At 42.7% G+C, this 19480-nt stretch overlaps 1 protein-coding gene across 4 annotated transcripts in view; it reads right to left on the bottom strand.

Annotated features, from left to right (window-relative positions):
* kif13a (kinesin family member 13A) overlaps nucleotides 1-17418 on the bottom strand; it is a 154967-nt gene extending 137549 nt beyond the window's left edge. For all 4 annotated transcript variants that reach the window (XM_042332228.1, XM_042332230.1, XM_042332229.1 and 1 more), the window contains exons 1-2: nucleotides 17339-17418; nucleotides 16990-17086 (exon numbers count right to left, since the gene is read on the bottom strand). In XM_042332228.1, coding sequence (XP_042188162.1) covers nucleotides 16990-17086; nucleotides 17339-17393 — 152 coding nt within the window. In that variant the 5' untranslated portion in view covers nucleotides 17394-17418. The remainder of the gene's footprint in view (nucleotides 1-16989; nucleotides 17087-17338) is intronic.
* Nucleotides 17419-19480: the final 2062 nt, after the last annotated feature.

Here is a 19480-nt window from a genome sequence, read left to right as displayed (position 1 = left end):
TGAGATGCATAATATTGCACAGTCGGCCTAAGAATTTCAACAGGACATTTCTACTGAGTCCCTGGCATCTCACTGTTCAATAAGCTGATCTGCAGATACAATGAACGGGGCAGAGGAAAAAGAGTCACATGACTGTATGGTTATTCTAGCCATATGAATAGAAATTCTTAATTTGTTTAATTGCCGAGGTGAAGCGACGGGTGGATGCCAGGACTTATTAGGGGTGACAGCAATTGGAGAACTGTTCCAACAAGCTGTGTGGAACAAAATCTGCTGCATTCAGCCCCAACCACTCACTATCACAACAGATAAAGCTTCAAGTTACATTTAACGTGTAGAATAGTGAACTTGACTCTACAAGTGTGCAAGCAGATCACAAGGTTCCTGTCACAAATCATGGAGCTGAACAGACATACAGTGGGACTCAGAAAAATCACAAATGTAACAAATTGTTAATATGGCTGGACAGGTTTAGGGTTGAAAAGGATCATTTTTAAGACAGTACCAGGAAGTTTTTCTTCATATATTTGCCTATCTCAGCAAGCTACATTTTACAAATGGATTTAGTACAAAAAATACAGTCAATTCACTTTACAGTATATTCTGTGAAGCGCTTTGAGACGTGACTCAATAAAGTCACTCGAAGATGTGATAAGACGCTATATCAAATGCAAGGATTATTATTAGTAGTAATAGTAGTAGTAACAAGTTCAGGATTGGCACTGGAAAGAGCTAGAGCTAAGGGAGAAGGTCGGAAGGTTTTTCACAAAGAAGGTTATTAGATCATGGAATAATTGCTACAATTGAAGCTAAGAGCAAATCATTCTCTGTAGGAAATTGCATAAGTATCCAAGGGGAATCAATATAAAACAACAGTAACTGGCATTTATATAGCGCCCTTCACGAAGTGAGTGCTTTACAAGGACAGGGAAAGAGGAGGATGGCTACAGCGTGTTCAAGGAGCTATGGGGAAAGAGCAGGTATTTGGGTAGATATCTCCAATGGAGGAGCTTGGACCAGCAGACATTGGTTAGGTCGGATGGCCTGTAATATGTATGATTCTGGTTTACACTAATTCAAATAGAGAGTATCTGCTAAGAAAATGACAAGAAATTTCCCCTGGTTACCTTTTCTGACCATGTCTACTAGAGAGTTTCTTTAATAGTGCAACTCCATTGTAATGCCTGTTACTGTAGTTTTTTATAACACGGTTGCACTCAGAAACCTGTCCATTTCGCCCACAAAATATACAGTCGATCCACTTTCAATATAGCCTGTGAAGGGCTTTGAGACGTCTCAACAACGCGATAATAAGCTATATCAAATCCAAGGATTGTTAATATTATTATTATTGTGCATGCGTGGTGCCGCCCTTTCATTCCCCACATGCCAGCCAGCTCATCGGGTGAGAATGGCTGACTTCTGGATCATTCATCACTGTTTATAGTTCAATTACAAATGATGTCCATTAAACCTCTTTTGTACAATAAACACAGTCTCTGCTCCTTAACCTGCTGCACGGAAGGCAAAAACAATTTGCCTTTATTTGGTACCTTTCACGCAAGTAGCATTGGAGCGCTCAACAGCAATGCGGGTTGATGCTCAGCTGGAAAGAGAGGAGAGGTCACCAAAGGCACAGCTAAAGAGGAAAGTCTTCAGGTGTGATTTGAGGCTTGGAGGATTGAGGCAGGTTAGTTCCAGAGATTGCAAAGGCAAGCTACTATTTCATTCTGGACTCATAATAAAGTTGTTTTATTGGGCTCATAAGTCATGTATTTAAGAGGAAACCTGATGCAAGCATGAGAGAAAAGTGAACAGAGGGGAATAGGAGAAGGGATTATGAGGAGTGGAGGCTCATGTAGAGTATAAATACTGACATGGAATAGTTGGGCCGAATGGCCCATTTCCATTGTGTAATGTTCTATGTAATCATAGTGAAAATATAGCAACCAAACAAACACAAAACTCTGCCAGTCAGTGAGCCCTAATCCAGGCACAGCAGCAGTTGGGTCCAATATGTATGTGGCTTAAATTTAGGAATTCTTGATGTATCGATTAGAAATGCACTCCTATTTGTCTGAAATGGACTATCTCTCTCTCCCCCACCCACTCCCCCCAGCAGGATTGCCAATACTAATGTCCGTGAGAAACAATTTCCAGTATTTAACTGCCGGTCGGCATTATAACGGCAAATTCCAAGTTTATTTACTAAAAAGTCACAAACCTGTATGTGGCCATCAACTGTTGTGAACTGAGAGACAGAAAACAAATGCCTGACCAATTTGATGTATATTATATATATAATAATAATAATTCGTCAAGAGTAGTCTGTGTTTTGCCTAAGACACCTGGGTGCCTTCCATTTCAATATATTCCAAATTTGAACTGTATATCAAACTGTGAAGAGCCACATGAACTTATAGACAGTGACCAGAGGTTGCAAGAGTGTAGACTGAACAGTCTATGAAATCAACAGCTTAAATCCACAGAAATGACTGAGGCTATGAAAAGATAGTGTTTTATAAACGCCTACCGTTTTACAAAACCAGGAGTTTTAATATTAATTTGGATATTCCCTGAGAGCACCTCGGAGGGCAACTTGAAGTTGTTAGTTATTTTTGGTTCAGAGCCTAGCTTCTTTCCATGCTGTTACTACAGCAATTTAGGTTTAGGAAATGAAACTTCCTCTCAATACTGCCAACATTTTCCCCCCCGCAAATTATCTCCTCTCTGTTAAAATCGAGGGAATCCCCTGAGCTCAGTGCTGAATTTGGTAGATTAGCTAGAAAATGGGTTCCCGCCCAGATTCTTGGGCCACGTCATCGGCTGGTATAATAAACGTCCAACGAGTTATGAGAAACACTAAACGCAGTGAGATTCCCAGTATGTTGAGATCGCACAAAACTTCAGAAATATCTCCGACTGCACAAGTCGCACACTGCCAATCCTGAGCCTAAAATGCCCTAAAAGCTATACCTTTTGGTCAGCCGAGTGTCTTCGCACACGCGGCAACCCATCACATTGCTTAAGAGCACCCAAGCCCAAGAGCACAATATAGTTGTGTTAAAATCCCAAGGCCGTGATTACAATGCTGGTGGATGCACTTGAAGTACTGCAACATAAGGTTTCCTGGAAGTAGAGAAAAGCAAAGAAGCTCATGCCCACTATTAAGAGGACTAATTGAGCTAGGTTTTCATGCCTCAAAATGAGACATCTCTATGGATGCCTTACAGAGATACACACATTGGTAAATGTGATAAAATAAACCCGGAATAATATTTTAGCTATGCAAGGCTGCAGGACCAAATGGCACAGGTTCAACTTTGTGAATGGCAATTTTAGGACATTTCTTTTTAGGGGGGGAAAGCAACATCGGGAATGAGTTACCAAGAAGGGTGATTTAACGGAGAGGAGATTGGAGTGCAGGGTTCAAAATACTACAGATTGTAGTATGACAACAGAATTCTGTGATATGAAGGGACCTCAGGGTGAGACACTACCCACATAACTAGTGCAATATGAATGAAAGTGGTGGTTGTTCTTCTTGGGTATTATGGAAAGATGAGAATAAATTGGCTCAATGGCCTACTTGACCCAAATCTCTTTGGTGATCTTTTGAGCAATCTGCTATTACGACCATTATACATTTTGAGCCCGTTTGTAAAATTACTATTAATTAAGTTGTATTTTGCAGTTTTAAACATACTGTACCATTGATATGTTGATCATGGGCACAAAATAAAATTGAAGTGGCCATGCACGGAGAGAAAAACTACAATATGATAATGAGGTTGGTTTATCACATGACGTTCATCTCAAGATCACAAGATTGGCTGGGAAGAAACCCTTCCACCCACTTGATCTCATCCAAAATACCCATCCATGTGCAAAAGCGGATCCATCATGCACCATGTACAAACACATGTGTTTTGAGGAAATTACAGATACCATTATGTACATATTACATAATGAATAAAAATGACATAAATTATGTAATTAACAAACAATTCTTTTCATCAGTTGCTAGTCACAGAACTTAAAAGCCCCTGTAATTATAATTATAATCTCTGTATATGATACAGCACCTTATCATGTTCAATCATCTGGAAGTAAATATTATTCAGTATGGTGCCTGGGCCCATGTAGGTGAACAAGGCAGCCAATTGGTGCATAGTAATGTCCCACAATTGCATTTCTCTGAGAATTGTTACCAGGACACTGGAATAAACTCCCTTCTCTTTTTGAGTGGTGTTATTGTTTTTTTAACATCCACCTGAACAGGCAGATGGGACCTTGGTTTCATCCTAAAGATAGCACCTCTGACAATGCAGCGCTCTCCCAACAATGCACTTTGAATGTCTATAAATGTTTAGACTGGAAAGCGTTTGATAATATACTGCCATGAAAATCTGATCACAGTTAAAGCTGAACTGAAACCGTAGAAGCACGAGGGTGGATAAAAAAGCAAATAACTAGAGTTTTGCTGGTCTTGTCCAGGGATCCGCAATGGGAGTTTAAATTGGACCTGACCGTCCCAGGGATAGGGAGGGGTAAATTTAGACAGGGTTCCTGCTCTTTGTCCCTCTTCAGCATCTTGTACTGGTAGCAGCTAAGTAAGAAGAGGTCAGTTTCAGTTGTGACGTCCTTTACAGTTGAGTGACCTGCTGACACTCACTGCCAAGGCTCATACATGAGCAATGGCCAGTTGGGTGGTACGTAGGAGAACAACCGGTGTCAAGAAAACTGCACTCCAGCAAGAGCACGCTGAGGAGCAGGAGCAGAGAGGCATCCACAAGTTGGAAGAAAATTAGAAAAATAATTTGACAGACTAAATGTTTATAAAAATAATACGATCTTTCCTCTGATGACTGAGATAGTAAGCAATCTGTGCAAGACAACACAACAACAACAAAATTACATTTGTATAGCACCTTTCATGTCGGGAGCATGTCCCAAGACAGCTCTTGGTGCATTACAGTTGTTCTCAATGCCCCTGGGCTAGGGATGATTAAAGCATGTTTCTCCAACAAAATACACAGTAAATCCACTTTACAATATATTCTGAGAAGCGTTTTGAGATGTCATTATATCCTCATTTCCTCTTCTCTTCCTCCTCATTTCTAACTGTTCAGTACCTTGGGACATCCTTCCGACGTGAAAGGCGCTTTATAAATGTAATTTTGTATTGTATTATATTTCCTCTTCGCATCCAAATCTTTTCCATCTCCTTCCTCCACACAAAAATCAGAGTACACATGGTGGAAACAACACCATTCCTAACAGCAATGCACTTGTAGAATTTTGCAAATAATCTGCTAGGATTTTTCCTTTTCCTTCCCTCTCCAAAAAAAAACTTGTGAACCTGACTCACTAGATATGGCATTTTCAACTGACTGCTACACTTGAGCAGTTCCCTATGAAGATATGCAACAGTTTGTGAGCAAAAAACTGTTCTCATAAGTGTATCAGTTTTAATGATTCTAAACTGTGTCTCGGGGAGAAATTAATGTCATCAGCAGGGAAAATGGTGCAGCCGTAAATCCAGACAGTGAACATTGGTACCATATTTATCCTTTTAGTTATCAGGAAATGCCAGATTTAATTGAAGCCTCAGCTCACAAACATTGTCTTAACATGGGACTGTGAAGAACACAAACATCCGCATGATTCATACAAAATTGCAGGGCACGTAAATGAGATTTTAGCTGAAGAAATAAACACCAGTGAGAACGCCAACGGCTCTACAGCAAGACTTAAGTCATGATGCCAACTGATCGCCAATGAACCAGTCAGTCTCCGTTACATTTACTCTCTGCAGCTTTTCTTCATAAGCAAACACTAACATTGGCAGAATGGGGATTTATAACAATTTTTGTTGTTTCACTTTCTCCTTTTTAATGTTATGAAAGGACAGACTAGCTTCACCCAATAGGTTGCCAATCTACTGCATCAGCTTTAAAATTCTTGTTGAAAAATTAGTTTCCATCTCCCCCACCCCCCGCCCGAGACCCAACCCTCAGCCCCCCTTGCCCGAGCCCTCTACACATAATGCAGTCCCAACATTGCCAGTAGAACCTCAAAGGCAAAAGGAAGCTCCACTGCTCTTGAAAGAGACATTTTTCACAATCTCATTCGAGTAAGTACTGCTTACAACAGCTAGATACATGTGGCCTCCAGAACAACAACTCTGCTAGTCCACCCTCACAGGCCTCGGGATACTAATCAGCTACAGTAAGGCCAGGGAAGGTCCAGTGGTTGCAATCTAAAGGGACTTCCAACCATCACGCCTGGAGTTTGTTTGTTCCTCCCGGTGCTGCATAATGTTCCCTACAGTGTAAGTGAAATGCATCCACAACACTTTGACCCAAGGATATTCCTCCTCCCTCTACCCCAAGGATATTACAGAACTCAACAACAATGTAGCGTCAGATTCTGCTGATAGGGCTTACAATACACAAGGAAAACAACAGAATATGACCTTCCCAAAATAACCTACATATCTTAAAATATTATGTAAACATGTGCTCTATAGTAGTCTAGGCCTTGCAGGCACAATTAATGGCTAAGTTAGACTACAGACACTCTCTGAATAAAATCCTCCTATACAATTCCCAAGAAGCCAAGAGGAAGAACTGTGTTGTTTCACCTGGCGGCTACAAGCTGATATTTACAAAGGAGGCCTGAATGCAGCACACATGCTGCAGATTTATTTAGGTGTCAGCCTGCCTCTGATTCAGAAGGTTGTGGGTTCAAGCACCACTTCATGACTTTGAGCTCACAGTCCAGGCTGACACTTCAGTGCAGGCACACACACACACATAACCCCCCACCACCACACACCCTACACGCATCCTCACACACACAGTCACACTCACAGCGTAACATTGTTAAAGATGCCGTCCTTCAGATGAGATGTCCCACCTGCTTGCTCAGGTAAGGCGTTAGATCCCTCGACACATTTAGAAAAAAAAGTGTTTCTCCTAATGTCCTGGCCAAAAATACCCCAGATTAAAATTTGTGGGACATTACTTTGTGCAAATTGGATTCTACATTTGCCTGCAAATATACTTTGGAATAAATCCTATTAATTGCTTTGAAATGTTCAATGAAATGATAAAATGCCATATTAAATGCGAGGATTTGAGTATTTGATATAAATATAAAATATTTGAGCATTCAATAATTTTTCTAATATTCTCCTCATTGTCATAAGAAAAATAACCCTGTTACTGGTCTCCAGCCTTGTCATGCTGGGCTGCAATTCCATGTGCATTGATCAGCCTCTGATATTTCACCCAAGTGGCCACTGTTTAGGTGGACATTAAAGGTTGTGTGACTTTAACAGTGAGTGTTGGGAGCATCGCTTGATTTTAGGGAGAACAGGGTCACAGCTGAGCCTGATCTCTCCGCTCCCGGTTGCCCCTCTCCCCCCAGACACACAACCAATAGAGGAACAAGGAGCAGAGATGTGCTGGCTTTCCCCTCTCTGACCTTGGGAAGGCGAAGGCCAATTTAGCCATGCAGCCCAGCTGCGACCAGCAAACATATATTAAACTTTAAATCAGAGAGCTCACAGTCCATAAACTGCACAACACCAGTGAAGCTGCTCTGTGCTCCAGATTCTTAAGGTACTAAGATGTGTTGCCGCCCCTCCACCTAAAGAGACCGCGAGTCATATCAAATAGAAAAATGTTTTGGATGCCACTATGATTTTTCAAATTATGCTGCCAATTGATTCGCAATATTCAAGAGGGACACAGAAGGGTAAAACAACTACACCTGAAGAGGAAGCAATATTTTCCTCCTAGGTCGTCAACGTTATATTTTTACAGATTTACAGTGGGAATTAAGCAATAGAACATGTGTTCTGAAAGCAAAGCATGCCTTGACTTCATCCAACTTAAGACAAACATGTGTACTTCCAAATCCCTTAAGGCCATCTTTATTAATCCCACTTCAAGAAGTGGATCATATTAGAAACCTCCTTTTTAGATGTGGTCACTTAAAATCTCAATTTTAAGTTTAAATTAAAAATAAAAATTGTCAAATCTACAACCTCGATCTCTGCACAAACATACACACCCACACGGTGTGCACACTGAAACAAGGCATCACCCGACAAACCCTGACCCTTTATCTTGGGCAGTTCTGTTCATAAATCAACAGTTCAAAGGTTCAGGATGTGAGATCAATATCGCAGACACAACCTGTACCAATATCCCGCTTTCTATGTGCGGCTATGGAAACAATGAAGTGCTCAGAATCCCTGCCACATGTGCGTTCACTGATCAACAGGAAGCCTCCTAATAAACTTTCCTTCACATTGTCCAAGATTGTCTCACTTTGCTGAACTTCAATCCTCTCAGTGCTAAGAATGGTAGGCCAGATTACTGCCTTTAAGCTTCGTGAACAATGAGATTCTTGTTTCAGTGGTTAAATTGATACATAAAGTTGCTGAACAAATACTTCCTTTGCCAATTTCCTGTAAAATGTTTGGGAAAGAAAAACATTTACATTTAACTACAGGTGTAGGAAGCGTCTGCTGTGAATAGCCCAGGGACCGTTTTCTATCTAAAACAAAACTTTCATCGAGGATCACTACTATTATATGTATCCCTTCAGCCACTGTCCAATATTCAGGCTGCACTTTATTAAATACAAAACTCTGTTGCAGCTACCTTGGTTTGCAAACATGATAAACCTTGGTTAGCAAACATGGTAAACCATGGTAATAAGATTTCAAGTTGTTTTATTGCTCTGCAATTACCAAAAGTATCCTGCTCATTACACCCCTGCCCATTGATAGGAGAGCAAGAGGGTAAGGAATACTAGTGTTGCACCACCTCGAGGATGACTCTGGTGAGCATAGATGTTCCAACTGGTTTACAATGTACCATCACCCACCACTCCCACACCTCAACTTCAATGTACAAAATAGAATGTATTTATTTCACCAAATGGAGGCAACATAAACAAACCGCAGAACCGGTTACAACATCTCAGGTGTAGCACTGCTTCGCTTACAGCAGTGGTATCCTGTGGACCTGCATTAACCAGAGCATAGTACTTTCTGCTTCCAGTGGACTCAACGCCTAAAGAAATGGCCAATTTTCACGGAACCAGGTTGCTGTTGATGCCACATCTTGCAAGTTGCAGGCAATGTGAAGCAAGCATCACTGATGTCACTTTGTGAAGGCAGTGACGGCAGCAGTGCTTCTTGAGTATTGGACAAGTGTGCCGGAAGTGACATCAATGGTGACGTGGAAGTCAGCTTTTTTCACATTTTGCTTATAACACAGTCTCTGAGAGATTGGATTTAGAGGACATGTTATTACAGGGTTGAATTAGTTTTATGGAACTCCGTAAATGTTGCTGTCCCTTATGACCCAAAAGAAGGAGTCAGTATGGATTTAGAAGCACAGGCTGTTCTTCAAAATCTGAAATGCTATGGGGAGAGTGTAAATTGATCGACACGCATTTCAGTCAATGTAATCCACATGGAAATTCCTTAAGATTTCTTTAATTCATGGATCAATTAACTAATTAGAATGAAGACGGATTTAACAATAGAAAGATAATAAATGGAAAACATTCTGCTGAGGTTTGGGTAGGGAGGAGTGACGACAAACTTCAGACAGGGAGGGGTCTGCTCTGGGTCCTCCGTTCATATCAGTGAGGGCAATGCTTCTTATAATACTGTAATACAACCTAAGATTTGCTAATGTGGCCATTACAGATGCTGACAAATTAAATGATTGAAAGCATTCAAGGGGATTTAGATCAATTAAATAGATAGTAAACAGACTTCAATGGATATAGCTATGCATAATGGAATGGAAACCAGATACACAATGAATACGTATCCATTAGCAAATGTGGGAAAACATTTGGGATGACTATTCACCGAAAACATCCAGTGAAGTAATTATTAGTTGCATATCAGAACGTCACCTCAAGAGTATTGAACTACAAGTTCAAGCAAGTTATTTGAGGCTTATATAGGTGACCAATGAGACCACATTCGGAACATTTCATCCAATTTTGAGCATCTTCTCTTCAAAAAAAGCTGACAGAGAGTAAAACAGATAAGTCTTGATGGAGAGGAGATTTGAAGAGCTGAGCTTGTCTTCATTGTAAAAAGCAAAAGAAGAGACATGTTCTAGGTTCTCGAAATGTTGAAAGGAATGGGTAAACTGTATGCAAGCAAGTTATTTAACTTTAAGCACTAATGAAGAACTATACAATGCAAATACAAAAAAAGTCTCAAGCGAGTCTTAGGGCAATTAAGAATTTTTATTTTTCTCCACCTCCCCCACACCCCGATGGTATGGATATTTGACAATCACAAATAATGCAGTTATGCTGTGTGGATTAATACTTTTGCAATGAAGTGAATGAATGGGTGAGACAGGATTGGATTTGAGGATTACATAAAAACAATCAAATGCTGCGAGAGTACATGGGAGTTTACTGATGTTGGGAGCATTGACGTATCATTTAAGTATAAACTCTTGATATTTAAAATATCACTGCCTCAAAGCACTTTGTCAGCAAGTTACTTTGAACTATGTTGTTAAGCAGGCAAATATATCCTCTAATTTGAATCATTGGTACAGTATCTCATAAATAGCAATGAATCCCATAGTGTATTGGTGAGCGCGCTAGCCTCTCAAGCGAGAGGACACGGGTTCGATTCCCAGGCAGGGCGAAATCTTAGGCAAGTTTCCTTACTCCAGACGTCTCTGTTTACCTAGCAGCACGTAGGAATCCGACTGCTGGTCGATTGGCGGATCGCCTTCCGGCGCTAATAATTCCTCCCCAAAAAATTGGTCACTCAATCCACGACTGTTTGTGGGGCTCTGCTGTGTGCAACTGGCTGCTGTGTTTCAACCACAAAATACACAGTCAATCCACTTTACAATATATTCTGTGAAGCGCTTTGAGACATCTCAGTGACATGATATGATGCTATTCCAAATGCAAGAATTGTTATTATTATTAAATGACTGACTAATTCATAAAATAACCAAAAATGTATGTGTGACAATAGAAAGCAATTGAACAGAGATTTAGATAGTACCTGGAAACAACCTTACTGCACCAAATTCTAAACCAACAATCAGTTCCCAAACATTGCAAAATGAGTAGTCATTTTGTGCTTAAAATCAAATTATGGGTCATATTTAGAATTTGTGAATCCTTGTGATGTCATGAGATCATTTTGGAATCAGTGGTATAGACATTAAGGAGTTGAACAAAGAAGCTGAGATTAAATAAAACCTCAAATTGGCCATGGATTTTATTTTGGGGTTTCTCTGGTTTTGGCCAATCCTAGAAGTGGACTGAGTGCCAGTACCAGGGATGCCATTGTGTGAGAGCTGGAATTGGGGGCATTCTCCCAGGAGCAGAGTTGATGGACCTCTGGGCCCTTTCCTACCTCCCTCTTTATCTATCTCTGTATCTATATTCAATTTAGATTCCAGTGTATGTACATATGGATGTTTTGCCATTAAAATGCTTGCTGCTAAACTCACTTTCATTGTAAAAATCCTATGAAACATAGACAATCGACAATGTGATAATGTGATAAATATATGAATGCAAGTTGTTGTGTATCAAATTCAAGTTTAGGACACGTGTAATACAGTTTCTAGATTGTGTTACGCTTGTTCTCCACACTGTCTTCTGCTTTCTCTACTCTTTCTAATAAACGTACTGTCAGCCACGTGGGGGAAGGCAGAGTGGGTCATGGCGCAGATGTGGGGTAGAAAGGATAGTTGAGGGTCAAACAAGATGCCAAGGTTCCAGACTGGCTTAGCAAGGTGGGGTGTGCAACCATGGATGGTGATGCTGTCAGCGCCTGAGGTGAGGAGGCGCTTACGGGAGCCAATCAGGAGAGCCTCGGACTTGTTGACGTTCAACTGAAGAAAGTTGGCTCTCATTCAGGACTTGATGTGTGACAGACATTCTGTCAGGTCAGCAGTGGTCCTGGAGAAGGACTCCATCTGAGAAGTGGAGGTGTGTCTCACAACATGTCCGAACTCCATTCTCATACAACATACAATGACAATAACTTGCATTTATATAGCATACTTCCATAGGATAATGTGGTGCTGCATAGTGTCGGGGTTGCTTGCTGAGCAAGGGAGAAAGGGAATGGGCCCAATGTTTCAAGGTCACATACTTCTTGTTAAATAACCGAGTCCCCGTTTGCAACTCAAACGTATTATTCAGGAACCCCATTAGAAATATTACATTAGAATTTGGCATAATTGTCCTGTATGTCATAAAAATTACCACTGTGCATCACTCTCCAAAGATCTGAAAACAGCAATTGTGCTCATGGACAAAATGCAACAATAATTCCCAAGTCTTTGGCAATCAGGACCTTGTCCTTGTGCTTTCCTCCCCAATGTTACATCAAGTAAATGACTCACTTTATATGGTACTGAGCCAGGAAGCACTGCCAGCAAACTACCAGGCTAGTGGGATCTTCATGATCAAATACCCTGTTGACACCAAGAAGCAAGGTTCACACAGCAAATCAGTCGTTCACAGGACTGTACCCAACCATAAGAAAATGGCTTCAGGAGAGAAGATTATTCTGTGTGTTGTGTGTGATGCAAGGTGTGGGGGAGGGAGGGGGAGAACCTCTTTCTATCTTGGACTTTTAAGGATTTCCATGGTTTTTCCTCAGGAATTCAACCAATGCTTTGGCAAAATAGATTTATGCAAATGGACATGATTCAGCAAGCCAAGAATAAAGCCCAACTCAATCAATTGCTCACTCACTCCCCAATTACAATAAAATATCTCACCAAAGAGATGTACTACAGAGGATGGGATCTGGGTTGGGATCATAAATAATGAAATCAAGAGCTGCAGAACTGCAGGAAATGGGTACTTATTTTTGTGACAAAAATTTCTTTGAAAAATCTCTGCAGTGATCAGGATCCTTTAATTTGTCTATGTGTTTTTTGCAGCAGTGAAACTGACAATTTCAAAATAAGTCCAAAATAAATATGAATACGGGAGTTCTCATGGGAATATATCAACTTTATTATTGTATACAGGCATCTTCTTTGCATTTAGTTTGACCCTTTGCATTTTAACACCCTTTGGACTGTACACTTTGTGATATCTTAATCTGTCATCAAAGTATTGAATGAAAATTCTGAATGGTCCAATTAGATGATAAGATTATCAAAATATGACCGGCAGTTTAAGAGATTACAGAGCACAAGATCTTTCTTTTGCAAAGAAATAAAATCTGAAGCTGTCCCTGACTAAAATACTTAAAGAGAAACAAAAATGGAGTGGAAGAAAAGTCTGATTTACTACATTGCAAAGGATGATGCAAAAGAGAAATTCTTTCCCCTGTCCTGATGGGGCTTAACTCAGGGACAGTGTTTCATGGATTTAAAGAAAACAGGTACACATCAGATCTTGACTTTCCCCTCCCTAATTCAGTGGGTGAGGGAGTGGCTAAGACCAGTTGTAGAATCCCTTCTACTCCACTGGCTGAGAATTTATTTTGTTGCTTTTGTTTAACTGCTCCCCAGCTCCGAGGTTCAGTGCCATATAATGATGATAATAATTCTTGTATCAAGCACTTTTCATGTCAGAAGAACAGGATATACTCGCATCAAATATATCCTGTGAAGCAAAGTGCTTCACAGAATATTCAGTACCGCAAAACATAGCGTCTGTTTTGTGAGCAAATTCCAATGAATAAAATATTGCAAGCATGAGACACACTAAAGTAAATGAATCCATTAAGTAAGGGGCTGCTCTCTCCAGCTGAACGCATTTGTATAATGCAATTTGGGTATTATTGGAGCTACAAAAATAACAATACAACTGAACAAAATGAGCAGAAGTCACACTCCTGTCATCCTAAAGGATTGTTATTTTAGACTTGGGACCAGATTATGGTTCATATTTCCACCTCCTGACCCAGTTTCCCACGAAGTGCAATGGGGTCGCCATCTAATTGGCTGCCATAGAGTCCCCAAAACAGACCAGCTGTGCTGGGCAATCCATTCAGAAATATAGCAAACACCAAAACAGATTACACAAAATAAAGTCTCCTTTTAATATATATATATATATATATATATATATATATATTAAAAAGAGACTTTTGCTCCATAGCTGAAAGTAGTTCATATAATGCAACGTTGGTATTATTGGAGCTCGCATTTATATAGCGCCCTTCAGGTGGGATATCGTCCCAGAGGCTTGAAATAACAGTGTTTGACAAAACGAAAGTGTTTGATAATATACTCCCAGTGAAACTTTGATCACTGTTATATAGATATGTTGCCTCGAGTTAAATCGATTCGATTAAGGGTCCAAATAAAAGGCTGACACCAGATCGCGTGGAGTTAATGTTACACGATCGATAAAGCACCACAGCAATATTCTGTTGCCATTCGTTGCAATTGATCTAAATTTAGAAGCTGTGCTTTTGATATTGTCATTACGAAACCTTTTAACCCCAAACTATGCATTATCTTGAACCGCATTCACATTGTGGCCGGAGGCAACTACCTACGAGAGGCCCTACCCTACAAACTGTGAGCTAAATACAGATCGGTGGGGTTCAGTCACTTCTTATCACAAAGAACCTGGATCCTGAGCTTTATCTCACTCTCTAACAATGTCAAGTCCACAGCTCTCTCCCCCCCCCACCCCCCACCCCCACCCCACCCCCACACACACCCCCCCCCCACACACCCACACCCTACACACACAACCCCCCCCACCCCACACACACACACCCCACACCCCCACCCCACACACACCCCCCACCACACACACATACCACCACCCCCCCCCCCCCCCCCCCCCACACCCCCACACACACCAGTGAGACACGATCGCTTATTTACCACAATGGCAAAGAAACCACACCTGCTTTTCCAAACTGTTACACACTGCACTGCACTCTCACTCACTCACTCACTCATTCACTCACTCACTCACTCCGTGGGAATGAAGAGCTTTTTGAGCTGTACATTGAGAGCCGTGTGTCTCTCCCGTGTAGGTCAGTCAACTGAAGAGGGGATTGTTACTGTGACTTACACACACACACACACACACACAGAGAGAGATCATTAATCTTGATCAAAACCCAATAACTGGTTCTAAGGGAGGTGGGAGGAGGAGGGGGGGGGGGAGAGGGAGAGAGAGAGTGAGTGAGAGAGAGAGAGAGAGAGAGAGCCCCGGGATTAATCGAGTTATCTTAAAAAGTTTGCAACTTTGAGGTGGGGCGGAGGGGGTTGGGGGGATAAAAGAGTTCAGTCGGTAATATTCAGTGTTGCTCCAAACCGACTCCTAAACAGACAGAGAGAGGTGTAAAACTTGCACTGTTTAAGGCTGGGCACACACTCACACACACTCACACACACACACACACACACACACACTCACTCACACACACACACACACTCACACACACACACAGCTTCAAAGCAGAAAGCCCACTCCCTCCAATTTTTGCAAATGTTTTAAGATTTCTCCATTGATTCCTGATCTCTCTCTCTCTCTCTCTTCTCCCCTACCCCCTTTCCTTCCCTTCTCTCTCCCCCCCCCCCCCCCCTTTACCCCTCTAGAATCAGTTATTGCCTTTTGATGAAGATCGATGTGATCTATTTGGGTGTGAGTCTGTGTAAGAGCCACAGGAACAGACGCTTTCGGTCTCTCTCTAAAACAAAAGCCAACCCGCAAGTGCTCGGGACCTGCAAATGTCTGGAGGAAACCATCCCTTGGACAAGGAATAACCAACCCAGTGACTAACCATCAGCCCTGACATTACACCCCAACCACTCTCTCCCTCTCTCTCTCTCTCTTTCTTTCTCTGTGCCACTGACTTCACTGCTCACTCTCACAAGCACAACAGTCTGATCGCCACACAATGTGCAAATCTTTTCTTTTTATATGCATTTCCTTCTCTCACTCCCGATAAAGACAGACTTTTTCCTCCCCCCCCACCCCCCCCTCCCCCTTCCCCCCTCTTTTCTTTTTCTCTTTCAATTTCTATGGTCTGTTGCCTGCGGAATGTTTTTTGGACGTGTGCCAACATCATCTTTCCTTTGATTAGCAAACTTTTCCCACGGAATTGATTGTATTGGATCGAGGCTTGTGCCGTGTGTGTATGTGTGTGTGTGTGTGTGGTTTTCTTGTTGGGGAAAACCGGGCAGAAAAGTAAGTCTCTTCGCTCACTCACTCGCTCGTGAGTTCGTTCGCTGTCTGCAAGAATGCGATTTCAAGCGGAGTGCGAACCCAAGGGTGGGAGGAAGAGGCTTGACTTTTCATCTCGGATCCATTTAGTTCAGGACCAGCTAGAAAGTGTACACTGGCGCCGTTTGTAGTCTGGATCGTCTGAGACAAGTCTTGTCACCACCACCACCTCCTCCTCCTCCTCCTCCCTTCCTCCCCCCCCCCCCCCCCCACCCCCAATTTTAATGAGAATAACAGATTTTGTTATCCCTGATTTCCAGTTTGGGATGTGGATCGCGGTTAGTGCAAAGCTCGGTCTGTTATTGCATCTGTAAATTCACTTTGCAGCGTGAGCATAAGTTAAATCATGTGTAAAACAACTATAAGATTAAAAAAGCCCGCCCTGCTAATAGCACTGGGCATATGGGCAAAGGGGGGGGGGGGGGGGGAGAGAAAGCCAAATGGGGGTTGACTTTGCAATAAGAAAAAGTGCATGATTATTAATAAGAGGCACTGAATAATACAATATAATCTGCACTAATAATACAGTACAGGGAAGCCCCGACTTAATGCAGAGGGCATCTGACCAGGGCATGTGCGGGGTGAGGGGGTGGTGGTGGTGGGGGGCAGAAAGTGAGAAGGGTTATTGTTTGGCAAAAATGAGGGGGTTGGAGAGGAGGGGGTGAGGGTGGTGGGGGGGATGAGGAAGGATTAATAGGAGGCTTTGAAGGGGGGAAGTTTGCACGGATACGCGGTGCTGGTTACCTGTTGTCTCCCTTGGTCGCGTTGGTGGAAGGCGGTGGGTGAAGGACGGTCTGATTCTCTTCCATTTCCACCACACACTTTGTGTTGAGTTCAATTTCTGCAGAACATGGGGGTGGGGGTGGGGGGGGGGGGGGACAAGTCTTTGAATGTGAATCTCTCAGCTCTGCCCGTGTCTCCCCCCTCTCACTCACACACACACACACAGCGCCAGCAATAACCCCGTGAGCTTCAGCAGCAAAAAAAAACACCCCAGAAAAGAGCAGAGTTTGCGAATATAATCGCTAATATATATATATATATATATAGATACATATATATATATATATTATAGATAGTTATTGCCGCTCACCTCGTCGGTTCATCGGCCGGACCCTCACTGCCACTTTCACCTTGGAGCCCGACATTTTTTTTCACCGACTTTTTCCTGGGGGGGGGTGGAGGAGGGGGGTTTGAAAAAAAAAGAAGGAAAAAATTCCCCCCTCCCGCTCCGCTGGTCGAGAGGGCTCTGCAACTTTACTTATTCCTTCAGCTGCTCCTCCTCCTCCTCCTCCGACTGCTGCAAACCCTCTCTCTGCGTTCCCAGGCACCGGGGTGTGGAGGTGAAGCGGGGCTCCATGGCCGGGCAGGCAGGCAGGGCAGGGCAGGGCAGGGGGGGCAGGGCAGGCAGGGCAGGCAGGGCAGGGCAGGCAGGGCAGGGGGGGGCAGGGCAGGGCAGGCAGGGCAGGGCAGGGGGGCAGGGGGGGTGCAAAAGGCTGAGAGTTTTTAATCGAAGATGTTGCAGTGGTCTCCCTTCGCCGCCGCCATGTTACAGCCACAGCGATCAGGTCCCCGCTTCACCGACTCGGCTGCTGGAGGCTGTGGCTCTCCACGGAAATGCCCGAGTGCTCCTCTCTCTCCCTCTCCCCCTCTCCCCCCCCCGCAGCAGCCAGGGCCACGGAAACTACCGAATGGACTCGGCTACCGCCGCCCGTCACCGTCATTATCATTATCATTATCATCATCACCATCATCATCATCACCATCATCCTCATCATCATCACCATCACCATCATCACCATCATCACCATCATCATCCTCACCATCATCACCATCATCATCACCATCCTCATCATCACCATCATCATCCTCACCATCATCCTCACCATCATCATCATCACCATCATCATCATCACCATCATCACCATCATCATCACCATCCTCATCATCACCATCATCATCATCACCATCACCATCATCACCATCATCACCATCATCATCATCACCATCCTCATCATCACCATCATCATCACCATCATCACCATCATCACCCTCACCATCATCACCATCATCATCCTCACCATCATCACCATCATCACCATCACCACCATCATCACCACCGGTTAACACCATCACCATCATCATCATCATCCTCACCATCATCACCATCATCACCATCATCACCATCATCATCATCACCATCACCATCATCACCATCATCATCATCACCACCGGTTAACACCATCACCATCATCATCATCACCACTGGCTAACACCATCATCATCATCATCACTACCACCATCACCATCACCACCACCAACATCATCATCATCATCATCATCATCACTACCACCATCACCACCACCATCATCATCATCACCACCACCACCATCATCATCGTCACCACCATCATCACCACCATCATCATCACCATCATCACCATCATCATCATCATCACCATTACCAGCAAACACCATCATCATCACCAGAAAACACCATCACAGCAAACATCATCATCACCAGCAAACCCCATCATCATCATCGCCATCATCATCACCACCAGTAAACACCATCACCACCACCATCATTATCATCACCAGCAAACACCATCACCATCATCATCACCAGCAAACACCATCACCATCATCATCACCAGCAAACACCATCACCATCATCATCACCAGCAAACACCATCATCATCATCACCACCACCACCACCAGCAAACACCATCATCATCACCATCACCACCGGCAAATGGCATCATCATCATCAGCAAACATCACCATCATCATCACCACCAGCAAACACCATCACCACCATCATCATCATCATCATCACCAGTAAACACCATCACCACTGTCACCATCAGCATCACCAGCAAACACCATCATCATCATCATCCTCAAAAGTTAACTTTTTACCATAAAAATCACCTATAATTGAAGGGTGTCTCTGCCAAGTTGATTTAATTATTCTTGCATTTGATATAGTCGTTATCATATCATTGAGATATTAAGGGTTCAAAAAGGTCAATATCAATAGAATATTCCAACTTGTTGGGTGTCTGTAACCAGGGGACACAAGTAGCTATGAGGGGATTTAAAAAAGAATTTAGAAGGAACTACTTCCTGCAGAGGACAGTGAGAATGTGGAACTCACTGCCTGAAGCAGTTGTTGAATCAGATAATGTGGATGCATTCAAGAGGAAGCTAGATCTTCACAATAGGGAGAGA

The sequence above is a fragment of the Callorhinchus milii genome, unplaced genomic scaffold (assembly GCF_018977255.1).
Source record: "Callorhinchus milii isolate IMCB2004 unplaced genomic scaffold, IMCB_Cmil_1.0 Scaffold2, whole genome shotgun sequence".
NCBI classification, from domain to species: domain Eukaryota; kingdom Metazoa; phylum Chordata; class Chondrichthyes; order Chimaeriformes; family Callorhinchidae; genus Callorhinchus; species Callorhinchus milii.
This window is presented reverse-complemented; position numbering and strand designations above follow the sequence as displayed.